Below are 23,656 nucleotides of genomic sequence, written 5' to 3' on the forward strand. Positions count from 1 at the left end.
TTGCACCTAGTCCATTTACTCCAGCTAAGCGTGCTTCCCAAACTCTGGCCTTCCAGGTGTTTTGGACTTCAGCTTCCAGAATCCCAGACCAAGATGGCTGAGGCATCTGGGAGATGGAGACCAAAACACCTGGAGGACCAAGGTTTGGGAATCACCATTCAGACCTAGACCATTGACTCCAGCTAGCAGTGACTCCCAAACTCTGGTCTTCCAGGTGTTTTGGACTTCCATTCCCAGAATCCCAGATGATTGGCCAAGATGGCTGAGCCTTCTGGGAGCTGAGGTCCAAATCACCTGGATGTGTTTTGTAATAAATGAACAAAATATGTTTATCCTCCTTTAGGGGAAGAATTGAGAGACATTGCCATGTTAATCTGGAATATCAGTACGCAAAGGGATCTTGCAGCACCTTTGAAACTAACCGAGCGAAAGATATCTTTCCTGGACTATGGAACAAGATATTTGTGAGATAGACTGACTGTCAAAGAGATTTGGTGCCGCAGCAAACTACAAATCCCAGAATATCATAGCATGGAGCTTTGGCAGGTAAAGCGGTGTCAAACTGGATTAATTCTGTAGATGCAACCCTAAGAGGGAAAGGGGGAAAATAGTACCGGTATGTTCAGGTAAATCCCAATTGATCCTCTGCCGTCCCATTTTGCTGGCTGATTTTAAAATGTCCTGGTTTCTGTCTCCACCTCTCTCCTTTGCCCTTTTACGCCAGCAAGTAACAATGTTTTTATTAAGGCAGATCTTTAGAGTTTAATGATGGAGCAGAAACATTTCCATGAACCGGTGTGCTGCATTTTTAACTAAGAAATTAATGGGGGAGTCCATTTTGTGTTCCTTGCCTTCTTCACCCATGCGGTGCGGTCTTTCATTTGAGGGGTGTTGCCTTCATTTTACAACTAGCCTTATCTGTCTACCGAGCATGAGGAGGTGATTTCGAGGTGAAGGCTTTGGCCATAATTAATGCCAGGCTGGAGAATGATTAAACCACTTCCCTGATGCTCACATTTCACGCCACTTTTGCAGTACGGGGCTAGCGACACCTGAATCCGGATCCCACTTTCTGCATAAGACCAACAATGACCTGAACCCATCTCTCAAAGTCTCCAGTTATCATGGGTCGCCTCCAGGCAAGGGTGCAAATCCTCCAGTTTTGGGAAGCTTGGCTCTAGGCAAGAAGAAAGAGCCAGGTGGAAATTTCGAACCTTGACAGCAATACACCAGTTTTTGTTCCAATGTGCAAAGATTCACTGAGCTTGCAAAGACTCTATGGGGGACCTATGGATCGATTAGGGTCCAGAACACACTGCAGAAAGAATCCAGTTTGAGACTGCTTTAACTGCCCTGGCTCAGTGCTAGGGAATCCTGGGAATTGTAGTTTATGGTGGCACCAGAGCTCTCTGACAGTAGGCTAAATGTCTCACAAAACTACAGTCCCCAGCATTCCCCAACAAGAGCCCCATTTGTTGGGATTTCCCCCTCCTTTTCCAAACAGGAAAATAGGTTATCTCTCATGCATGTGGGTGGGTGTTTGTATGACAACTCGTGAACAATTACGATTAGTAATCAATGCGTAATGCTTCATTGCATCACCGGGGGCTGTCCCTAGGCCTCAGGTTGTGGGCTCCGAAAATCCAGGAACGATCCGGAACTCGCAACCTTGCAGACCGTCAAGAGTGGTCTGCGATTGTGGTTCGATAGAATTAAAGCCATCGCCCGACATTTATTTACCGCCGTGGGGTGATACCGATCGAACCAATTGCAAGCAAAGGCAGGGCAATAAAAGCTTTATTTACTTTATAGGCCAGCACACACCCCAAAGTTATTCTTTGTCACACTTTGTGTGGCTTTGTGGGGAATTTAACACAACACGATCACTGTTAGAGATGATGTCTTTGCCAAGAGTGGGATCCATGCAGCCCTCCACTTCTTTGGAGACTGCTAATCCCAGCATGCTGGCTACAGCTACTGGGACTTGCAGTCCTAAAGCACATGGATCCACAGGGTGTAAAACCTGTGTCTACAGTGTTAACCATTTTGTGGATATTCAGCGGGATCCATCCCAGTTAAATCTGTTCTGTAATTCATCAAAATTTCAAGATGTCAAAAGGGAGCAACTCTATGCTCAACTTTAATTAAAAGTTGCACCAAAAGATCTAGAGATTCCTAGAGAGACTACTCTACTAGGCCTTTGTTGCTCCTCCAGTGCAACTCTATGGTCAGTGTCTGTCGGACGTTGACCACAGAGTTGCCCTGGAGGACCTAGAGATTCCTAGAGAGGACACTCTACTAGGCCTTTGTTGCTCCTCCAGTGCAACTCTATGGTCAGTGTCTGTCGGACGTTGACCACAGAGTTGCCCTGGAGGACCTGGAGATTCCTAGAGAGGTGTCCTCTCAGTAAAAACATGGTGTTTTTGTTATTTACAGTTTCCCCACATTCACGGGGGTCTTGGGAAGGACAAGTGTGTATATATAATGAGATATCTTGGAGATGCGATCCAAATCCAAACACAAAATCCATTTATGTTTTGTATACATAGCACATATGCACACAGCCTGAAGGTAATTTCATACACAAGATTTCTAACCGCTTTGTGCATGAAACTAGAGTGTGTTTCAGGTGGAGAACGATTAGACATCTTGTTAAAAATCAAATTACTGTGTCATGCTGGCTCTGTCTTGTAGAATACCATTTGACACTACTTTAAGTGCCTGGGCTAGTCACACCTTCTCAGCCTCAGAGGAAGGCAATGGCAAACCCGCTCTGAATAAATCTGACCAAGAAAACCCCGCGATAGGTTTGCCTTAAGAAATGGCTCAAAGGCAAACAATAATAAATGCTAGACTCCTAGACCATCACACCATCACACCCCGCTGGCTCAGAATTATTATTATTATTAAAGCCTCATTACCACTTATAAATAAATAGGTTTGCAATCCAAATCAACAGCAGAGTGTGGTTCCCGCTACATTTGCCCTGATCTCATTTTTTCCCTGTAAAATATCCCACTTGTGGTCCGCATTCATGAATGAATCAATTCAAAATGGACCCGCTCCAGCCGGCCGAAGGGCAAATTGAAATCAATTCCGATCCGCATCTGGTTCACACTTGTGTGGAATTGATTTATCCAAAAAGACATGGGGAAAAAATCAGCGTCAAAAAGACGTGGGTTCAATGGGTCTAGGGCATGGTTTCCCCTCTCCGAATTGTTTCAGCGATTCGTTTCAAGTGTGAACCAGGGCCATTTAAACCAGTTCAAAATGATTTGCGATCCAGTTTAAAAGGTAGTGGGAATGAGGCCCCAGTTTTCTTGGATGCACGATTGTTTCATTGCCTTTCAAACCTTTCCGGCAAAGAACCTTGGAGTGCATCTATGTAGAAATCATGCCATCTGAGGCCACTTTTACTGCCACCGCTCCATCTCCAAGGATCCTGGGATCTGTAGTTTGGTTAGGCACCAGCATACTTTGGCAGAAAGGTTGAAAAGTCTCATAAAATTATTATAATCTCCTTCCAGAGCCACTTGGGCAGAAGGCAATCCTTTCCGCCATTGATAGGACTTTTTGTCAGGTCTGTAGGGTTTCTCAAGGGAAGTTACTTAGTGAAGTATACAGGATTCTGGCCAACAATTCCCGCTATTTATTGGGATGGCAGGTAGGTACTTGCAAGGATGATGGTATCTCAAGGAAGGCTGGCATTTGCCCGAAGGCATGGGGTGAAGGAGGGCACCGTGACACAATTAATAACCAAGCCTTGTTGCTCGAGCCTATTATTATTATTATTATTTCAAGGATTTATCTCTCGCCTTTCTCTCACAATGGGATTTTGCATGTCGGGACACTTTGCAAAATCCAGACAGACTGCCAGTTCCATTTGGAGACGGAAAACTAAATTGGCCTGGCTTCAGATCACCCCTTCCTTGGTTTCCATTATACCTTTACAGCCCTTAAGCCTAATAACCCTCTTATGTTGACTTTGACAAAGTGCTTCTTGGATGATTATTGCTGCTATTTCCCCTTTTTATGGAGGAAGGATTCAACCCACATGACTTGGAGTTGCTCATATGTACGAAAAGACAGCGAACGCCTGTCAGGTGAGAGTTAAGGTCGGGGATCACGCGACCGATTATGTCAGCGGGAAACGGAAGTGGAAGATCCGATAATGGAAAGGAAAACGGTGCACTTGGTTAGAAAAATCCCCAAAGGACAAACTCTTCCGTCTTAGTCATCTGTACTGCTATGTTTCGTAATTTCATTTTCGGGAGAGGATCGACTTCCCAGAGAGAGGCATTGGGTACCCATGCAAAGACCACCTGGCTTTAGACACACGTTGTCGATGTTGCGTGCCTTAAAATCATTCCCAACTTACAAGTAAATACGGGGAAACTATTTTATATGTAATAACGGCAGCAAGGATTTTAATTGCAAAAAATAATTAAGATATTAGAAAGACAACTAGATTTAATAACAGGATGGTGGAAGTCATCGTAACCCGAAGAATCACAGAATCGGATGTGGACAAGATATAAATGTAGATCTGAAGAACTTGAAGAGGACGAGGAGAAGATTATTTTGGATGTGCGAAGGGTGGGAATTAGGATGGGATGGAGCACTGTTTTTCTGTATTAGGTTTGGAATAAAAAATTATTATTAAAAAACACAACAACTATGATACGATAGAGTTGCGCACTTGCGCACACAACCCATTTCTTCCTCCTTTCAGACAAACAGGGGCAAACATCAACCAAGGAAGAGAGAGGGAGTTTAGGAGAGCCTCCGGATCAAAGAATGTGGCTTCTTCCATTAAATGTATCCAGGATCCACCACTACGACAACAATAACCACACTCCCCCATTTTTCTTAAGAGAGTTTATTTATTTTAAATTAAAAAAATGAAAGCAGCACACAGATTTAATTTATCCCTTTTACTCAGCACTGGGTTAAAAAAAAAAAAACAACCCACAAAACTGTCAGGGTGGAAAGGAAGATGTTGGGCAGAGAAGAGGAAAAGGAGAGGAATGTAGTCCTTCATGAGGTCAAGTGTTTTTTAGATGTGCAAAGGAAGGGCCACATGGGCGATGGAAGAGACATGCAGCCCAATGTTAGTGACATTGTGCAAAGTATGCTCGGAGGGAGACGAAACATCCCCAGTGTCCAAAGTCCAAAGAAATTCCAGTTTCCAGGTCTTTAGTTTCCCTTTTCATCCAGTTTCAGTTCCCTCCTTCCTGAGGACTAGTGTCTTAGTTAACGCCACTTGAATGCTCACTTTCTGCAGGTTGCTGGACCTCTTCTGCTCCGGATCCTGCCAGCCCCGTAACGGAGATGCCGTCTGCCGGAGAAACGAAAGGAAGAGTTGTGGGCCGAGGGAATTGAACCCCTCCCCGCAATGCAACGGAAAAGGGGATTACAAGAAAAAACGGCAACAAAAAACCACCATCGTCATCATCGGTTTCACGGGATTTACTGACTTGAGTTTTGCAAAAATGGCACACGGATTTTGTTCGAATGCCCGGGGACCCAAGAGACCTCCAGACATGGTTGAAGGCTCCCAACCTTTGCTCCCCAAGATCATTTGCACTTCAGTTCCCATCATTCCTGTACATTGGTCAAGTTGTTTGGGGCTTCTGAGAGCAGATGTCCAAAACAATTGGAGGAACAAAGGTTAGGAACTATGGCCCTAGTGGTTCCCATGCTTTGGTCCTCCACATGATTTGGATTCAGTTTCCATAATTTACTGACCGTTGGCCAAGTTGTCTGGAGCCTTCTGGATTCTGAGGTCCAAAAGAATCAGGAGGACTAAGGTTGGGTGGGCATTCTGAAGCCAAACAAGTTTTTGAGCCCTCCAAAATAGCCAAAGTGGGCACATGAAGCCTGCAGGGTTCAGTTGCCCTACCTTGCTTTAGAAAAATTATTTTTTTAAAAATGGACTACACTTCCCAGAATCCCCCAGCCAGCATCATCTAAGAAAGTCCAGCAGGAGATGTCCAAAAGAGGGGGGTATTGATTTCCAAGATGTGGTCAATTGGCAGACTTGGTAGAGTGGCCCTGATTCTCCATTTCTGATATCTCTCCGGTTCCCTCCCTGCCAGCCTTCTCAACTGGTTCCTCCCAGGTTTCCATTATAGCAAATTCGACTCACGGAATCGGATGTGAATGGGCCAAATCAGGAGGCAGCAGAGGATGAGCGTGGCCACGGCGGCCACTCCGCCCGTCACGGTCACCATCACCCAGTGGTAGAAGTTGGCACAGCCAGAGCAACAGAGTTGAGTCCTGGATTTCAAAGTGGGGAAACAAAGGGGAGGGGAGGAGGAAACCAAACTTAACTTAATTGCAAGTCCACGGATTCTGCGTCCATGGATCCTGCATCCAGAGGTTCAGCCACTCATGGCTTGAAAATATGTTAAAAATACAGTCATTTCCCCATTTGTGTGGACTTCCAATCCATGTCGATTATGCGCAAGGGGTAAATGGCTGAACATAAAATGGGGTACATGCCCATGGCGCATGCCCCAGGGGTGCGCCACCATTCAAGCCAATGGGGCTTTAATATTGGCAGATTTCCATTTTTGCAGGGAGGGTCCGGAATAGATCCCAGCAAAAATGGAAGGGCGACTCTGTGTGTGTGTGTGTGTGTGTATGTGTATGATTTGTAAATGCAAGACTATACATGGCATTTCAACAAGAGGTAACTCTCGGACTTACGGGCAAGGATGGAGGTTCTGGATAATCATCACCGCCACCCCGTTGGAGACTTTGTCCGTGAAGCTCATGGCCCCATAGACGAAGGCACCGCTGTGCTGTGTTTTGGGGGGAAAGGAGAGACATTTTTGCTTTGGAAACACAAATAGCAGAGATAGGCAGGCTCCTAAGCTTCATCTAGAGATGAAATGCAGAAGAGGCTAGCCTCAAAAGACAGAGAGAAAACGCAAAACCTTCAAAATGGAAAGAAGAGACAAGGCTCAGAATGGAGAAAAGAAACGAGCCTCCTGAGAAAAAGAGGCAAGTCTCCAAAGGGAGAGACAAGGGAAGCCTTAAAAAGGAGAGAAAAGCAGAAGAGGCAAGCCTCAAAAGAGGGGAGGGGCGCAAAGAGAGATAAAAGGCAAGCCTCAGCATAGAAAGAAGAGGAAAGTCAGACTATAGAGAAAAACAGTCTCAAAACAAAGTCTCAAAACAGAAAACAAAAAAACAAAACAGCAAACCTCAAAACACATAGAGGAAAAGGCAAGCCTCAAAATAGAGAAAAGCAGAAGAGGCAAGCCTCAAATGAAGAAACAAGAGACAAGTTCCAAAAGAGAGGGACAAGGCAAGCTTCAGAATAGAAAGAAGAGGCAAGGCTTGAGATAGAGAGAAAAACAGGTTAAGTCTCAAAACAGTAAGAAAAGAAGAACGGAGCGCTGGATAAATAAATAAATACATACATACATACCGTGTTAGTGCCGATGAGATCCGCCGTCATGGAGAGGGATGTCACCAAAATGGTGGCCGACCCAGCCCCAAGAAGGATGGCTGCGCCGTAGATCTCCACGCCGATCTGGTCGACCAGAGTTAGCCACGACGCAAATGCCAAAATAATGAGCAGCCCGAGGAAGTAGGTGAGCTAAGAGAAAAAGAGGAAAACAAGAAATTGAGATGGCCCTTTGAAGATTCAAGTCAAGATCGGATGGATGAGGGTGTTAAGCGGAGGTGTTGGGTGTCTTTGAGTCATTTCTGGCGTATGGTGACCCCATCATGGGGTTTTCTTTGTAGGACCATTGGCGGTTAGGCGACTCACATTCCTGCCGAACCGCCGGTTCACAGTTTTCATCAAAAAGGAGGAAAGGAAGCCACTGATGTACATCACCAAAGGAATTGTGGCAATGAATTTCTGCAGAAAGGGAAGAGAGAGAGACAAGGAAAGCAAGTCATACATATGTACACAGTAGTGTATTGGAATCAGGGTTTGCAGGTTGAAGCCCCAGGACTCTTTCATTATATGGACTTTGACAACATTCCTTTAGTCAAAGGTGGGAATTGAGATGAGTCTTTACAAATTTCATATCTATAGGGGTTTCCTCCCAACCAAAAAACAGGGGCTTCTTGGTGGTTGCTCCTAGGTTGTGTAATTCCTTCCTTCAGGAGGTTCGGTTAAGACAGGGAGCATATAACTCCCATATTGCTGGAAACTTATAGGTGCAAAATGCTGCAGCCAGTTATGGGGTGCACATAACTCCCATATTGCAACCAACTCACTGGTTATGAGTTCATTTCCAGGAAGAATTCAACATCCTGTTTATGGCCTTTATAGACTTACACTATACACCCTGAACTTTGTTCCTCCCAGTATTTTGGACGTCACATCCCAAAGGTGCGGGTTCCTATTTCAAAAGATGTTGGACTTTGGGTTGGTCTGGTTCCTAACACTGGTCTTCTGTTCATTTGGGACTTCAGGTCCCAGAAGCCCCAGCCAACTTGGCCAACTGTTAGCAATTGTGGGAGCTGAAGTCTAAAACATTCGGAGGTCTAAAGTTTAGGAAGCACTGGTATAGACTATCTGAATGACCTGGGGCCATTCATGCTTTCCAAAACCTGGACTGGATTCAGCATCCCACAGACATGGGAGATGCCACCAGAGTCCCATAACAAAAGCCAGAAATGTCAGCATCACCAACTCAGCCACCGTAGTTCACACTCACCTTTGGGAGCAGCAGCGAGTTGGTGAGGTACATGGCAATGTAGGTTTGTGAGAGGTTCACAATGAGCCGGGTGGTCATGTAAAGCATCGCCACCTAGAAAGAGAGAGGTTGTTGGGGTAACATAACCAGACACACAGACAGACACCATCCGTCATCCTGTAAGTGACACACGCAAGATTAGGGTCCACCTGCGTATGCCGCGAACCTTAAATGATCAGGCAACAGTGATGTGCAATTTTAGTTTTTAGTAGGTACATGTTGACAGAGATGCGGTGGCTTAGTGGTTAAGACACCAATTCTCATGATCAGAAGATCGGCAGTCCGAGGCCAAAGTGCCACATGATGCCGTGAGCTCCTGTCACTAGTCCCAGCGTCTACCAACCTAGCAGTTTAAAAGCATGCAAATGCAAGGAGATAAATAGGTACCACTTCTCAGTGGGAAGGTAGCAGCGTTTGGTGCAGTCATGCTGGCCACATGGCCACCACAGCAGTCCTCAGACAACACTGGCTCTTGGGCTTAGAAACGGAGATGAGCCCTGCTTCCTACTGACAGTTACTACTAGACACTCATGTCAAGGGATGATCTTTACCTTTAGGTACATGTTCAGAATCTCTTATCCGAAATGTTGAGGAGTAGAAGTGTCTTGTATTTAGGATTCCCCCCCCCCCTGATTTTTAGGAGGGTTGGAGTAAATGGCCCCATTGGATCTCAACTCTTGATCTATTTATCGACTCACCTGGTAGAAAGCAGGCTCCAACAGCCAATCTTTCCAGAGCAGGAGCGGGCGGATGGGTCCCTTTTGGTCCGGAGGCAAGAGTGGAGTGTGTTCTTCAGGGTCAGGGAGTCTGGCGATCGGTCGGGGTTTCTCTTTGGTACCGATATGGAAGAGAAAGGAAAATATGGCGCCCACGCCCACAACGATAAGAGAGAGGTTCTGGGATGGAAAAGTAGAGGAAGAAGAAGAAAAGGGGGGAAATTATGCCTTGTAATGCCAAGGGGAGATTTTAGTTATGAGCCTTCTTATGAGAGAAGGAGGGAAGGAGAGACAACGCAAGACAGCAGCCGATAGCAAATTTGTTGCATATTTTTGTACAAAATTCTGATATGGTTGCTTTGCGCAGAAAAACAGCGTTTACATCTCGATAGATCTAAATCATGACTAATTTTCATCAAGAAAGAAGCAACTCGAAATACAGCGCAGCCGTGTCATACGCGGGCACGCCTTACGCGGCTTGAGCATACGTGCTCAAGCTGCAGGGCACGCGTGGGGCGGAAGGGGCGGCACGTCCCTTTCAATTGAATGGGCGCGTGCGCCCGTTGCGCCCCACCGCGCACGAGCCCCATTGTTTACAATGGGGCTTGAGCATAGGCGGAATTCGCCTTACACAGAGGGATCCGGAACGGATCCCCACGTAAGGCAAGGACGCACTGTATTCACATTTTCCCTCCTGCTGCAAGAAAGCCTTCCAAAACCATGCCATTTTCAAAGGCCGCACACACTTTGGGAGCCACATTTATGCTCCAAATTTGCACAGGGTTGTTTTCCATTCGGTGCAAAATATATGACTCCTGTGTAGCATTATTATTTTCCTGCACAGGTTGCCTGTTCAGAAAATGCTACTGTCCTGCGCAGAACAACCGCACCTGAATTTTGTGCAAAAATGCTGTTTTCTTGCAAAAGAACCACGTCCAAATTTGGGGCAGAAACGTTTTCTGTGCAGAGGATTATGAATCCTGAACAGAAAAGGTGGTTCTCTGTGCAATGCAACCATGTGTTATTTTTGCAAAGAATAAGTCCCTAACTCTGACGATTCTCATCCGTCCAGGATTCTTCTCAGGGCTTTTCCATGCTCAAAAAAATATGTTTTTCATCCATTACTCTCATATTGTTTGAATATTTTTTCCATCCCTGTTGATCTGCTAGATGTTTTCGGTCCAGAAGCTTCTGCCAGACTACCAAATAGTCAGGGATTGTGGGAAGCATAGTCTACCTCACCCAAAATCGCTTGGTAATTTTTCCTACCAACATCAGCCACAGAGCTGCCAAATGTTGGGGTTGTTTCCACATCATGTGGCAGTGAGTTCCAGGGGTCAATTGCTTAAAATCCTAAGGGGAAAATCATAGAGTTGGAAGAGACCACAAGGGCCCTCCAGTCCAACCCCATTCTGCCATGCAGGAACTCTCAATCAAAGTACTCCCAACAGATAGTCATCCAGCCTCTGTTTAAAGACCTCCAAGGAGGGAGACTCCACTACAATCTCTGAGGAAGGAGTGTGTTCCACTGTCAGACAGCCCTTACTCTCAGGAGGTTCTTCCTAATATTGAGGTGGAATCTCTTTTCCTGGAGCTTGCATCCATTGCTCCAGGTCCTAGTCTCTGGAGCAGCAGAAACAAGCTTGCTCCCTCCTCAATATGACACCCCTTCAAATATTTAAACAGGACTATCATATCACCAGAGAGGTGCAAAGAGCCACTCTTTCCTCCCTTTCCATAATCTCTCTCCATCATGCATCCTTACTTACCCGAAATACAGGGATGTCATGGCGTCCAAGGTGCGCGATGTGGTCCGGCCGCCCCGTGTGTTTCGCCTCAAAGTGGAGGAGAAGCCAAGCCACTCCATATACTGTGATGTTGGCCATGACAGTGAATGCATATCTAAAAACGGGGCAAGGAGAGCTTTGTGGGAAAGCAATAACTACTCTCGGTTTGCAAAGTTTATCTTGATATCTGTTAAGAGATCCTGAAAGCCCAATGCACCACGTTCCAAAAACAAACTACTAAACTTTAAAAGGAAATTCTAGTTTTCTTCCCAACTTGAGAAGCACTCAGTGCCTCTGGCTCTCATTTTGGGTACAAAAGGCCAAGGAAAACCACGGCAAATGTTTCTTGGCCAAAAATGGCAAACTTTGGTTATTGGGAAAGATAGGGACATTTCTAACAAGGAAACGCTGCCCTCTTGTGGCATGTTAAAACTATTCAGACTCAACAATGTTGTTGTTGTTATTGTGTGGCTTCAAGTCGTTTCCGAATTACGGCAACCCTAAGGCCTAGCTTCGTCCACAGGGTTTTCTTGGCAAGTTCCTTCAGAGGGGGTTTGCCATTGCCATCCTCTGAGGCTGAGAGAGTGTCACTTGCCCAAGGTCACCCAGTGGGTTTCCTTGATGCCTGTGGGTGCCGGTATTGATAACATGGCTGAGCGCCTCATTCTGACCTCAGCAGTGGCACTGGGTGACGAAAAGGGACAGCTTGAGGAGGCACCTGCTGTCGTTTGCCAAAAGAGTCAAAAACACGCAACAAAAGAGAGCAGGTAACTAGGGGAATTTGAGAAGGTGTTAACATGGCTGGGTGCCTCGTTCTGGTTTTAGTAGCGCCATCAATGGGGACCATGTGGAAAGGCACCCACTGTCATTTGCTGCAAGTGCCAAAAAACAGTAGCAAAAGACAGCAGGTAATGGGGAAATTTGGGGACAGAATACTCCTGGGGCACCCACACTTGAGAAGGCGTTAACATGGCTGGGTGCCTCAGCAATGGCACCAGGCAACAAATGGCATGGGAAGGCACCTGCCATCATCCGCCGTGACAGCTAAAACCCTGCATCAAAAGAGAACAGGCAACAGGGGGAATTTGGGGAGAATTTAGGGACAGAATAGTATGGGGCACCTGCTCTAGACGAGGCATTAACATGGCTGTGTGCCTTGTTCTGATTTCAGCAGCAGCACCACATTGACAAATGGGGACCGCATGGGAAGGCATCCACCATTGTTTACCATGAGAGCCAAAAACCCACAGCAATAGAGAGTGGATAATGGGGGAATCTGGGGCCAGAATACTCTGGGGACACCCACCATAGATAAGGTGTAAGGATTGGCACTTGTCCACTTATCCACCCACCCAGCCCTTGGATGCACCTGAAAGCGGTGAGCTCTACTTTCTCATGGTCGGTGGAGACCAGCTCAGGGATGAGAGAGAGATGAGAGATCTGGGTGGCCGCCCATCCAAACTGGAAGATGACGATGAAGGGGATGAAGTAAACCAGGGCTGCCCATTCGGGGGTATTCTCTGTGCATCCTATGCAAGGGTTGAAAATGAACGGGAAGGAGAGCAAGACGCAGATGGTCCCTGTAGTGCAGGTCAAAGGGAAGGAAAATGAGAGAAATTATTTATTTTTTGGACTTATATCCCGCCTTTTCCCCCAAATGGGATCCAAGCTGCCATGCAAATACTTGGAAGATGCTCTAATACGATGGCCACATAATAATAGTAATAATAATTAATTAGGGTCCCACCTAAAGCAACTGGCATGCTGGCATGTTTGCAAGGCTTGCCAAAAAGTCAACCTTCGTTCTGAATTTATGGTTTTGAACCAGGCCTTTGTGAGGAGGGGACCTTTGTTTCCTTTGGACTACAACTCCCATAATCCCTTACCATTGTCCCCACTGACCTATGGAACTGTAGGCCCAAACCCCCAGAAGACCCAGCATTCCACACTGGTTTTAAAAGTCATCATTTGTGTCTCCCACACCAAAACAAGAAATAAGAAAGGTGCTGGGTTCGGACAGACAGTAACAATTATGCAAAGCCAACAAATTCCCCTGAATTTAGGAGGAAATGAAAAGTCAGAGAATTAACAGAGAAGGACAAGCAAAAATGATGCCCACAACATGCCAACCAGATGGTAGTTTCGGGTGCATCAAAAGGGAAGGGAAGCTGTGGGTCGATGTTTGGGTTGATGGAGCAAGAACAAAGGGCAAAGATGTGTACACAATGCACAACTCAGAGCCTTTTGACCAATATGGGGCTCAAAATATAACTTAAAACAGGCTTCATAAGACTAATCGAATCACAGAGTCTTTGAGTTGGGACCCCAAAGGGCCATATAATCCAACCCGCAGCACAAACTCCATCCAACCTCTGCTTAAAGACCTCCAAAGATGGAGAGTCCACCACCCTCCAAAGCAGCAGCGTATCCCAAAATGTTCTTCCTAATGTTTATGTGGATGGCTGGCTAAAGAATCCATAGATATGGAGGGCGGACTGTAAAAAAGCAGGGGATTCGGGACCGCTGATCAACCATCCTGAAAGTGTCACAAGAACAGCTAAACCATGCTGTCAAAATAGCAAAACTTGGGGACTTGGCAAAGGTCACACAGTCACTAAAATCGTCAGCCATGAGACAGAAAAGCGCCAAGGAAATGATCAACCGATAAAGTTAACAAAAAGTCCTCTACATCTAGATGAAAACTACTGTTAAGACGGCAGTTAATGGTTTCTGACCTCATCGCTGGTACATAAGGAACCATCTGACCTGAACTGACTGCAGCCCACAAATACGTGTCCTAATTCTGAAGCCTCGTCAAACCCTAGAGATGGAAGGGGTCCCTGGAGGTCACCTAGTCCAACCCAGTGCCGGATCTCCAGCTATACCAGCCTTCAGCTTCTTTTTGGAGATGTACAGAGCAAATATTTATTTGTTTCATTTCTATGCCACCTTTCTCCCCGGAGGGACCCAAGGCGGCTCACAGACAAACAGAAAAAAAGACCCCCAACATCTATCTAAGGAATTGGTTCCATCATCCAACTGCTCTGACTCTTAAGACGGTTTTGCCTGTGGTTGTTTTGTGAAGAAAAGATTATTTTCTTCCTTACAAAGAAAAAGAGGTGTTTTCTGCATAAAAAATACTGAATGCATTTATTTTAATTTTTTGCCCAGGAAGAATCCCAAATGCAAACCATCTTTGCAGACAACACAGTTTGGGAAGACTTTCTTGAAGCAGAAAGAAAATAAGCATGGAAGACACATCCCTATAGGTGGAGTGTGCAGATTCCCCAGTGTACAACTCCCATCAGCCCTACCCATAAGGATCATGGGAGTTGTAATCTAGCAACATCCGAAGAGCCACTCCTGGGTTAAAAAGATAAGTGTCGTATCTCAAACCACAGAACAGGGCTGGGAACTTGGTGGCTCTCCAGAAGTTATCAGACTGGAAAGCGCCCAGATTTCTCCCCATTGCCTATGCTGGCCTTAGGTTGATGGGATATGCAGTCTTGCAAAATCTGGTGCATGGGCCAGAATCAGGCAACACTCCTGGGACCCCCCATTGGATTGCAATTCCCATCGTCCCCAGGCAGCACCACTAAGGGTAAAGAATGCTGCTAGGGACTCCCATTCAGTTGCAATTCCCACTGTCCCTAGGCCAATGGTAAAGGATGCTGGGTGCTACAGTCCATGTAAGACCCACCCTTGTTTTAGAAGATTGCATGCGATGAGGGGATCTCTCCAACCTTGTCCAGTCCAGCTTCCCATAAATGCAAATAAAATAAAACAAGGCACAGATATATGTCACTTTGGCTGAAATCTCTTCCATTTTTGCCTGTCCTCTCAATCTCCAAGTGAGTCTCTTTTTTGCATGATTAAGTTACTCATAATCTGGGGGGGAAAGAGGAAGAAGAACGGAAAAGATTGGAACTCTTTTTTAACCCAAATCTTTGCTTGTGCAAAAGCTTTCCTGCCTCTTTCTCCAGAAAAAGGAACTCGCTGGTGGGAAAAAAACTGAGTGAAGCCAGGCATCCCAAGGCCTTAGGTGAATGGGATTTGCAGTCACAAAAATTCCTGAGCATGGCTCAAAATCAGGTGACCCTAGGATTTTATGTTTAAGATTATCTCATTTTACGCTACCATCTTCCTCTCTCATGTCCTCCTTTATCAGGGACTGACACTCATCCTAAAACTGACATGTTTGTGTTCTCTATCTTCTTGAGCGGTTGCCCTTGATGCAACCCTCTTTGGGATGTTGCTTGGCTTTGCTCTGTTCAGTGCCAGAGGCTTTGAAGGCGTTGTGTGCAAAGCGAGAGGCGGGGAAATCGATTGTAGAGTGCAAGAAAATCATAGGTAACCCCAAAGGTCATCCAGTCCAATCCCATTCTGCCAGTCTAACCCCATTGGAACTGTCCTTATTCTTTCCATTTTCACTGTTATTTGTGAGGCCCCAGCAATCTAGGACTGAGAAGACTAAAGGCCTACAAATCCCAAGATCTCATAGCACTTAAATTGGGGTCAAAACTGAATTATTTAGACAGCGTGGTCTGTGGATCGACTCTATTTGAGCGGCTGCGTTTTACTTGGAATCCAAGTGGACCCCAGCTGTAAATCTTGTGATATTGTTTCCTGCACCTCTTCCTCCAAAAATCTCCTAGGAATGTAATGAAATTTTTGAATTTTAAAATGTACAAAAGATGAAAAACAGAAATGACCAAAGGAGATAACCCAGAGGGGGGGGGGGAATAAGAAAGAGAGACAGAAGGCTGAGCTCAGACACAGTATTTGGGATTTTGCAGATTGAATAGCAAGCGGCGTTTTGCAATGAAGCCTGTCTGCCAAGCGTGCAACTTTGGCTTTTCAAAAACAGACGCTTAAATGTGGGCCGGTCGGATATCAGAAATGGACTTGAGGATTTGCAATGAAGATGATGTCCTTGGTATGAAGCCAAGAGATAATAGCTGTCAAATCTCCAATTCCATTTTTTTAAATGCAAACAAGACTGAGGATTGATTTTTTCCCTGCAAGACCCTGGTTGGAAATAGTCCATTTTACCTGCACAAACTCTCAGCCTAGTCTGCCTTCTACGGTTACGAAAATTGACGCAAGATTGATCTAAGAGGTGGCCATACGACGACATCCAAAATCCACAAAGCAGCCATATTGGGCCAACTCAAACACACAAAATCCATGTTGTAAGCTTTCAAAGCTCCAGTGGCTGCTTCCTCAGGCAAAGGGGTTAAAAGGCACACAGGAGACAACCTGGATCTCAAAGGAAGTATCTTTTACTGTTGCTTGTGATTGTTGTTGTGTGCCTTCAAGTCATTTCTGACTTAAGGTGCCCCTATCATGGGGTTTTCTTGGCACGTTTCTTCAGAGGGGGTTTGCCATGGCTATCCTCTGAGGCTGAGAGAGTGTGACTTGCCCAGGGTCACTTATTTATTTTTACTTAGTGGGTTTCCATGACCGAGCCGGGATCCAAACCCTAGTCTCCAGAATCCAAAATCAAACCACTGCACCACGCTGGACCCTGAAGCAATTTAAATTTTATCTCCTTGACTTTAAGACTCTTTGGCTGCATCCGCACTGCAGAAATAATCCAGTTTGACACCACTTGAACTGCTATGGCACAAGGCTATGGGATTCCAGAGTTTGTAGTTTTGTGAGATATTTAGCTTTCTCTGTCCGGTGCCGCAACAAACAGTTCTCCAAATTCGATAGCATGGAGCCAGGGCAGTCAAAGCAGTGTCACACTGGATTATTCCTGCAGTGCGGACGCAGCCAGGCGTACCCAGTGACCTTTTGTTCAGGAAGTCAGCCATCCCTAGCTTCCCTGACTCATCGCAAAGGCATAAGAGAGAGAGCGGTCACGTTACTTTTTGGACAAACAAGGGAAAAAACAAATGCAGCCGGCAAAGGTTCAGTGGCCACCGAAGCAGCCAACAGAGGAACCAACCAGAAAAGTTTGACTTTTGACACACAGGAGCACATCTTGCCACGAAAATCCTATCCAATGTGACTATAAAGGCCAGGGTTCGAGTCCCGACTTGGCCATGAAACCCACTAGGGCAAGATCCCACTTTCTCAGCCTCTGGGCAAACCGTTCTCTGAACTGATCTTGCCAAGAAAACCCCATGATAGCTTCGCCTTAGGGTCGCCCAAGTTGGAAACGGCTTGAAGTCATACAACCACAAAAAGGTTGCCGTAAATCACAGCTGGGTCCTTACACATAACAGTGGATGGTTGCTGTTGCCTTTGTTGTTGTAGGCCTTCAAACCCTTTCCGACTTGCAGCGGTTCTAAAGCAAACCTATCCGGGGGTTTCCTTGGCAAGGTTTGTTCAGAGGAGGCTTGCCCTGGCCACCTTACCCTTGAGGCCGAGAGAGTGTGCCTTGCCCATTTTTCAGACCTATTTAACTTGCACTCAGTTGCAAAAAGAGGATGCAATGCCAGATGTTTATTTGTCGAAAAGGCCACAAAGGAAAAGTGTTTCCAGGAGGCCCACAACACTGACACATTGCAAACAAAATCTCAATTAAAATGTAGCAAAAACAAAAAACAAAAAACATTGCTAACAAAAATATGAATTAAAATGTAAGCAAAGGAGAAACCACTTTGTGGCTGAAGAGCAGGGTAACAACATCCTAAATAGATAATGATACTTAAATACAGAGTTGCCTTAGGGTCCCCATAAGTCAAAAAATGACTGGGAGGCACACAAAAACAACAGCAGCAGCAGCAAGCAGCAACCTGCCTCTGAAGAAGTGTAAGTTCAAAGCTAGGGAAACCCATGCTTCCAGTTTCTTTCTTTCAGTTAGTCTCAAAAGCGGTTCCCAAACTTTGTTCCTCCAGATGTTTTTGGACTGCAGCTCCCAGAATCTCTGAATGTTGGCCAAGCTGGCTGGGCCTTCTGGAGTGGAGTCCCAAACACCTCTGGAAGACCAAAGTTTGGGAACCACTGTGCTACAAAATTGCTTTGCAGACTGAACAATCATCATCACCATCATCAATAACAATAATGATGATGATGGTAATAATAATAATAATAATAATCATCATCATCATCATCATCAACCTCTCCTCCCCATGCTTTGGGGCAGAGAAGGCCTTTCCCCTTCTCTGCCCCAAAGCATGGTGCCCCACCCAAACTACAGATCCCAGCATCCCACAGGAGGGAGCCATGATGCCAGTTAAAGTGGTATCAACCGGTATCCTTCCCACCTTGTGGACGCACCCTTTCTCTCAGCCTGCCTTCCCCAGAGTGTGTGTGTGGTGTACTGCAACACTCATTATCCCCAAACTACAAATCCCAGGAGGCGATAGGAGAGAAGCCTGATGTGCATGTGTGTGTCAACCAGCATCTTTCCCACCCTGTCCCTGCATGCATCTCCCTTCCTAGGGCTGTGTGTGTGTGTGTGGACTGCAACATCCATCATCCCCAAACTCCAAATCTCAGGAGGTCACAGGAGGGGGATCCACTCAATGGGGTGTGTGTGGGTGTCCACCAGCCTCCTTCCCACTCTCCCTTGCCCAGGGGTTCTCTCTCTGTTGTGGACTGCAACACCCATCATCCCCCATCCCAAGCTCCTTACCGGCCAAGTGCCAAGCCTTCCTCCTGCCGTAGGTCCCGCAGCTTGGGCCTCGGTCTGCCTCGTAGCCCACCAGGGGAGTGCAAAGCCCATCCGCCACCTGCCCTGCCAGCAAGAGCAGCCCCGCGTGGCCAGTGCTGTAGCCCAGGACCGAGTGGGAAAAGACCAGCAAGTAGGTGAACCAGAGAGAGGCGCAGAGGTCGTTGAGGAAGTGGCCCACGGCGTAGCTCAGCCTGCCCAGGAGGGGCAGAGGCTCCAGGGGTTCCAGGGGCTCTCCCATCGGGGGCCAAAGGGGTCCCCCTGCCCCCTGGGTAGACCCAGACCTTGGAGACCCTTCTGTGCGTAAAGACGCACCAGCAGAGCGCATCAGGCAGCAGCAGCTGCTGCTGCAAAGAGACCAAGAGGGGAGACTGGCCTGGCTTTTGGGGGGGAGCCCTGCCCAGCCATGGGGCCAGGGAGGGGCTGGCTGGCCTCAGGGAACCCCCCACCCACAGGGCAGCCAAGGCAGGGAAGGGCAAGCACAGGCAAGAGAGACAGAGAGGAAGAGAATCCTCCTTGGAGGAGGAGAGTTGCCCACTGGCTTTCACTCCTCCTCCCTCTGGCTCTTTTGGCTCCTCCCTCCCTCCCTCCTTCTCTCCTCCTTCTTTTGCAATCATTAGAATCATAGAAGTTCAGCCTCTCCACCCTGCCATGCAGGAACTCACAATCCAAGCACCCCGCTCTGTGACAGATTCCCATCCAGCCTCTGGTTAAAGGCCTCCAAAGAAGGAGTGACTACTATCAGGAAGCTCCTCCTAATGTTGAGGTGGAATCCCTTTTCCCTGAAGTTTGCATCCATTGCTCCATTGGGTCCTGTTCTCTGGAGCAGCAGAAAACAAGCTTGCTTGTGCCATCTTCAGTAGGACTGCCCTTCAAGTATTTCAACAGGGCAATATCACCTCTAGAGCATCAGAAAACAAGTTTGCCCTATCCTCAATGGGACTCCCCTTCAAGTATTTAAACAGGGCTCAAAGTTACTCAGTGGACACACACACACACACGTGTGTGTGTGTGTGCGCGTGCGCATTTTCTTTAACTCAGTTCTGACTTATGGCAACCCAAAGGAAACCCTATCCTGGGGTTTTCTTGGCAAGTTTCTCTTGAGGCTGAGAGACTGTGACTTGCCCAAGGTTACCCAGTGGGTTTTGTGGCCAAACTGGGAATCAAACCCTGGTCTCCAGAGTTGTCATCCCACACACACACACACACAGAAAGGCACCCTCCTTTCTGTTCTTACGCTCTTCCTTTCCTTCCAATATATTTTTTTCTTAACAAAAGGAAAACATCTTATGATGGGGGCTCTTTTATTGGATAACTCTTCAACCTTCAACCATATAAAATCACCCCAATATCGGGCTCTCCATGCCAAAATCAGCAAATTTGGATTTTTGGAAAAATCACACATAGATTTACACATCTTTCGTTCCTTTCCTCACCACTCCAGACCCAAAGACAAAAAATGTCATTGATTACACAGGGTCAAAATTAGACCTTGGCAGGCGAAAACCATTTCGGAGTTTCAAGGCAAGTACTTTTAGCAAGGAATAGTCTTTCCCGGGGGATTTTTCTTCCAGAGTTGCTCCTGCAAAGACTGGGCTGAATGGGAAAATCCAAGGGTGGGCTCGCTTTTCCTCTTCCAGACTCTTCGCCCTTTCCTCACATGCTGGTCAGGTTTTTGTCGTCCACTTTGGCTTCAGAGGATGGGCCTTCTTCCACTTTGGATGGGCCCTCTTCATCTAGATCCACAGCAATGTTGTCATAAATGTTGGGTTTAGTTCTGGTGGTGGGGAAAGGAGGAGGAAAAGCGAGAAAGAAAAAGATGACAAGTGTTCATAACTAGGCCACATTTGGGTAGCTGCAAAGCTGATGAATGTTGGGTTGGGGGTCCCCGAAACATCATTTGGAGCTGAACACTGACATATTACTGCTATGGGCTGAATCTCCTTTATTCCAAAATGCTTGGGACCAGAAGTATTTTGCATTTTGGATTTATTTATTTGTTTGGATTTTTTGAATATCTTTATTTGCATATATGTACATAATGTGATATCTTGTCGCTGGGACCCACGCCTAAACACAACATTCCTTTATGTTTCATGTACACCTTATGCACCTCGCCTGAAGGTAATTTTATACACATTTTCAACTATTTTGTGCATGAAATCAAAATGGTGGACACCGAACCATCAGAAAGGAAAGGCATCACTATCTCAGCCGTTCATTTTTCGATTTTGGAGTATTTTGGATTCTGGATAAGGGAGACTCGGCCTCTATTTCTATTTTGCTTATGGATCCCAACTAACATGGCAATGTCTTTGAATGTTTTTGATCCAAAACACACTTAGAAATAAACCGATTTGAGCCCACTTTCACTGCCTTGGCTCGGTGCTAGGGAATCCTGGGAACTGTAGTTTTGTGAGACATTCAGCCTTGTCTGTCAGAGAACTCTGGTACAACAATAAACTACAATTCCCAACATAAAAAATAGCACCTCCAATATCCTAATAGTTACCTGAGTTCAATGTCTTTATCCGCATTTGGTTCGTCCTTCCTGAAAGAGAAGCAAAATGTTCACAAAAGGATTGGAGGAGGAAAAAAACAACAGGGTGCCGAAAATATAGTAAATTTGGCAATTTATTTGGTAATTTACCAAAATATGGTAAACTCCCCACTGTGGCCCCTAAAGGACATTTGAGAACCAAACATTAGATTTTTGGTTACGTCTACACTGCAGAATTAACATAGTTTGATACTGCTTTAACTGCCGTGGCTCAATGTTATGGGATTCTGGCATTGGTCATTTTGGGGGACAGTCAGCCTTCTCTGTCAGAGTACTACAAACTATAAATCCCAGGATTCCACAGGATGGAGCCGTGGCAGTTAAAGCAGTGTCAAACTGGATTAATTCTTCAGTGTGGATGCAGCCTGTGCATGTGGTCCACTGAGGTCTCTTTGTGGGCACCAATGCAGTCTAGCCCCCCAATTTGAGCTGCTTTGAATCCCATTTTGGGAGAAAAGTGGGATATAAATCAATCAATCAATCAATCAATCAATCAATCAGGATCAAGAAAAGAAACTTACGTCTTATTGGAGAAGAAGATCCTATTGACCAGCGATGCCACGAACATCAGTCCAAGGAAGCCAACCACAGCGGCCAGACCCACCAGCCAGGGCTGGAGCTTGTTTGAACCCTCAGTGGTTCCGGTTACCTCTCCTGCAGGGTCCAAGGAGACAGGGATTGGCATCCTATACAAGATTCTAGGCAAGCCACATTCTCTCAGCCTCAAGGGAAGGCAATGGCAAACCTCATCTGAGCAATTCTTGCCAAGAAAACCCCACGATAGGGTTTTCGTAAGTCGGAAACGACTTGAAGACACAACAACAAGAAGGACCAGGGAGAGGCCTAAATACCCCAAAGGCACTGGATCCTGTCTGATCTTGGAAGCTAAGTAGGGTCAGCCCTGGTTAGGACTTGGAGGGGGCCACCAATGAAGAGCTGGTGCTGGAGACTCCATTTTAGAGGAAAGAACTGGCCAAAACGCCTCTGAGTCTCCTTGCTGAAGACAAACTCTATGAGATTCATGGGCTTGCCATAAGTTGATAGGTGACTTGGAGGCACATACAAAGAATGCACTCCTGTCCAATCTTGGAACCTAAGCAGGGTTAGCCCTGGTTAGGACTTGAATGGGAGGCCACCAATGAAGAGTCGGTGCTGCAGGCTCTATTTCAGAGGAAGGGACTGGCCAAACCACCTCTGAGTCTTCCTTGCTGAAGAAAACTCACCATAAGTAGACAGGAGACTTGAAGGCACATGGACACAATACACTCCTGTTTGATCTCAGAAGCTAAGCAGGGTGAGCCCTGGATAGTACTTGGATGGGAGACCCACCAATGAAAACAAACATACAGACACGGACTGAAAACTACAGCACACCTAAGGCTCTCTTTGAATGATGTAGTTATGTTGAAAGAAGCTATACTATATCCTTCGACTGTCTCAAATTGCCAAGGACAGTCCCAGTTAATCCTCTGCCGTTTGTGCCCAGTATGGGTTAGCCAGCAACATTTTTGGGCATCCCTCTGCACTAACATGGGCACTGCTTGCCTCCCAAAAACCATACCATACCTTGCCCGTACGAGCCGGGAGTGAGTGCAAATCCTACCAGCAGAATCACATACAAAGACAACGCCATGACGCTTTCCGACTTTGGCAAAACGGCAAATGGCTGTCCTCTTCTAGACGATTTCTGCTTTCCGTTCCCTTCTCAGCTGAGAAAGACAGATTTATTTTCTTTATAACCCTCGCCTCTGGACTTGGATTCAAAGGGCACCAGATAACGTTGTGCCGATCTGGTTCTCCCAGGTCTAGATATTTATAGCGCCATGCAATGGGTGGCATGAAGATTGTGCCCACCTCGGGGGAAAAAATGCCTGAATATGAATGCCACCCACAGCACCTGAAATATGAATGCCACCCACGGCAACCTGGTTGGTTTAATTCTGAAGAGATGAAAAGAAGGAAGGAATAAAGTTGGGGACATTGGAGCTGTTTTTTAAGGCCAGCGGGACATTGGGCTCAACATCCCCAGAGATGTCATTATTGACTTTGATCGCATGTTTATGCAAAACCATGAAAATGCAGCACAGGTTGCATTCAAATAGCATCATTATCCTCTTCTCATCATTCATGGGAAGATGCCACCCCGAGTGCCACGAAAGCCACAGCAACATAAAGCTGGTTTGCTACCCTTCTCGGATACTATTAGGAGCAAATAACAAAGACTTGGAAATTTTAAGCGACTCAAGGAA

At 46.3% G+C, this 23,656-nt stretch overlaps 2 protein-coding genes across 2 annotated transcripts; both read right to left on the reverse strand.

Moving 5' to 3' along the window:
• Positions 1-4,868: 4,868 nt before the first annotated feature.
• On the reverse strand, positions 4,869-19,402 carry MFSD12 (major facilitator superfamily domain containing 12). The gene is made up of 10 exons (XM_042479713.1): positions 18,812-19,402; positions 12,593-12,803; positions 11,206-11,338; positions 9,419-9,616; positions 8,682-8,774; positions 7,781-7,873; positions 7,436-7,606; positions 6,712-6,806; positions 6,149-6,279; positions 4,869-5,338 (listed from the first exon to the last, which is right to left on the reverse strand). The coding sequence occupies exons 1-10, from the start codon at positions 19,173-19,175 to the stop codon at positions 5,250-5,252; spliced, it is 1,578 nt and encodes a 525-aa protein (XP_042335647.1). The 5' UTR covers positions 19,176-19,402; the 3' UTR covers positions 4,869-5,249.
• Positions 19,403-20,154: 752 nt separating this feature from the next.
• On the reverse strand, positions 20,155-23,244 carry SMIM24 (small integral membrane protein 24). Its single transcript, XM_042479715.1, has 4 exons — positions 22,974-23,244; positions 21,929-22,061; positions 21,360-21,398; positions 20,155-20,624 (listed from the first exon to the last, which is right to left on the reverse strand). The coding sequence occupies exons 1-4, from the start codon at positions 23,038-23,040 to the stop codon at positions 20,504-20,506; spliced, it is 360 nt and encodes a 119-aa protein (XP_042335649.1). The 5' UTR covers positions 23,041-23,244; the 3' UTR covers positions 20,155-20,503.
• Positions 23,245-23,656: the final 412 nt, after the last annotated feature.

The sequence above is a fragment of the Sceloporus undulatus genome, chromosome 7 (genome assembly GCF_019175285.1).
Source record: "Sceloporus undulatus isolate JIND9_A2432 ecotype Alabama chromosome 7, SceUnd_v1.1, whole genome shotgun sequence".
NCBI classification, from domain to species: Eukaryota; Metazoa; Chordata; class Lepidosauria; order Squamata; family Phrynosomatidae; genus Sceloporus; species Sceloporus undulatus.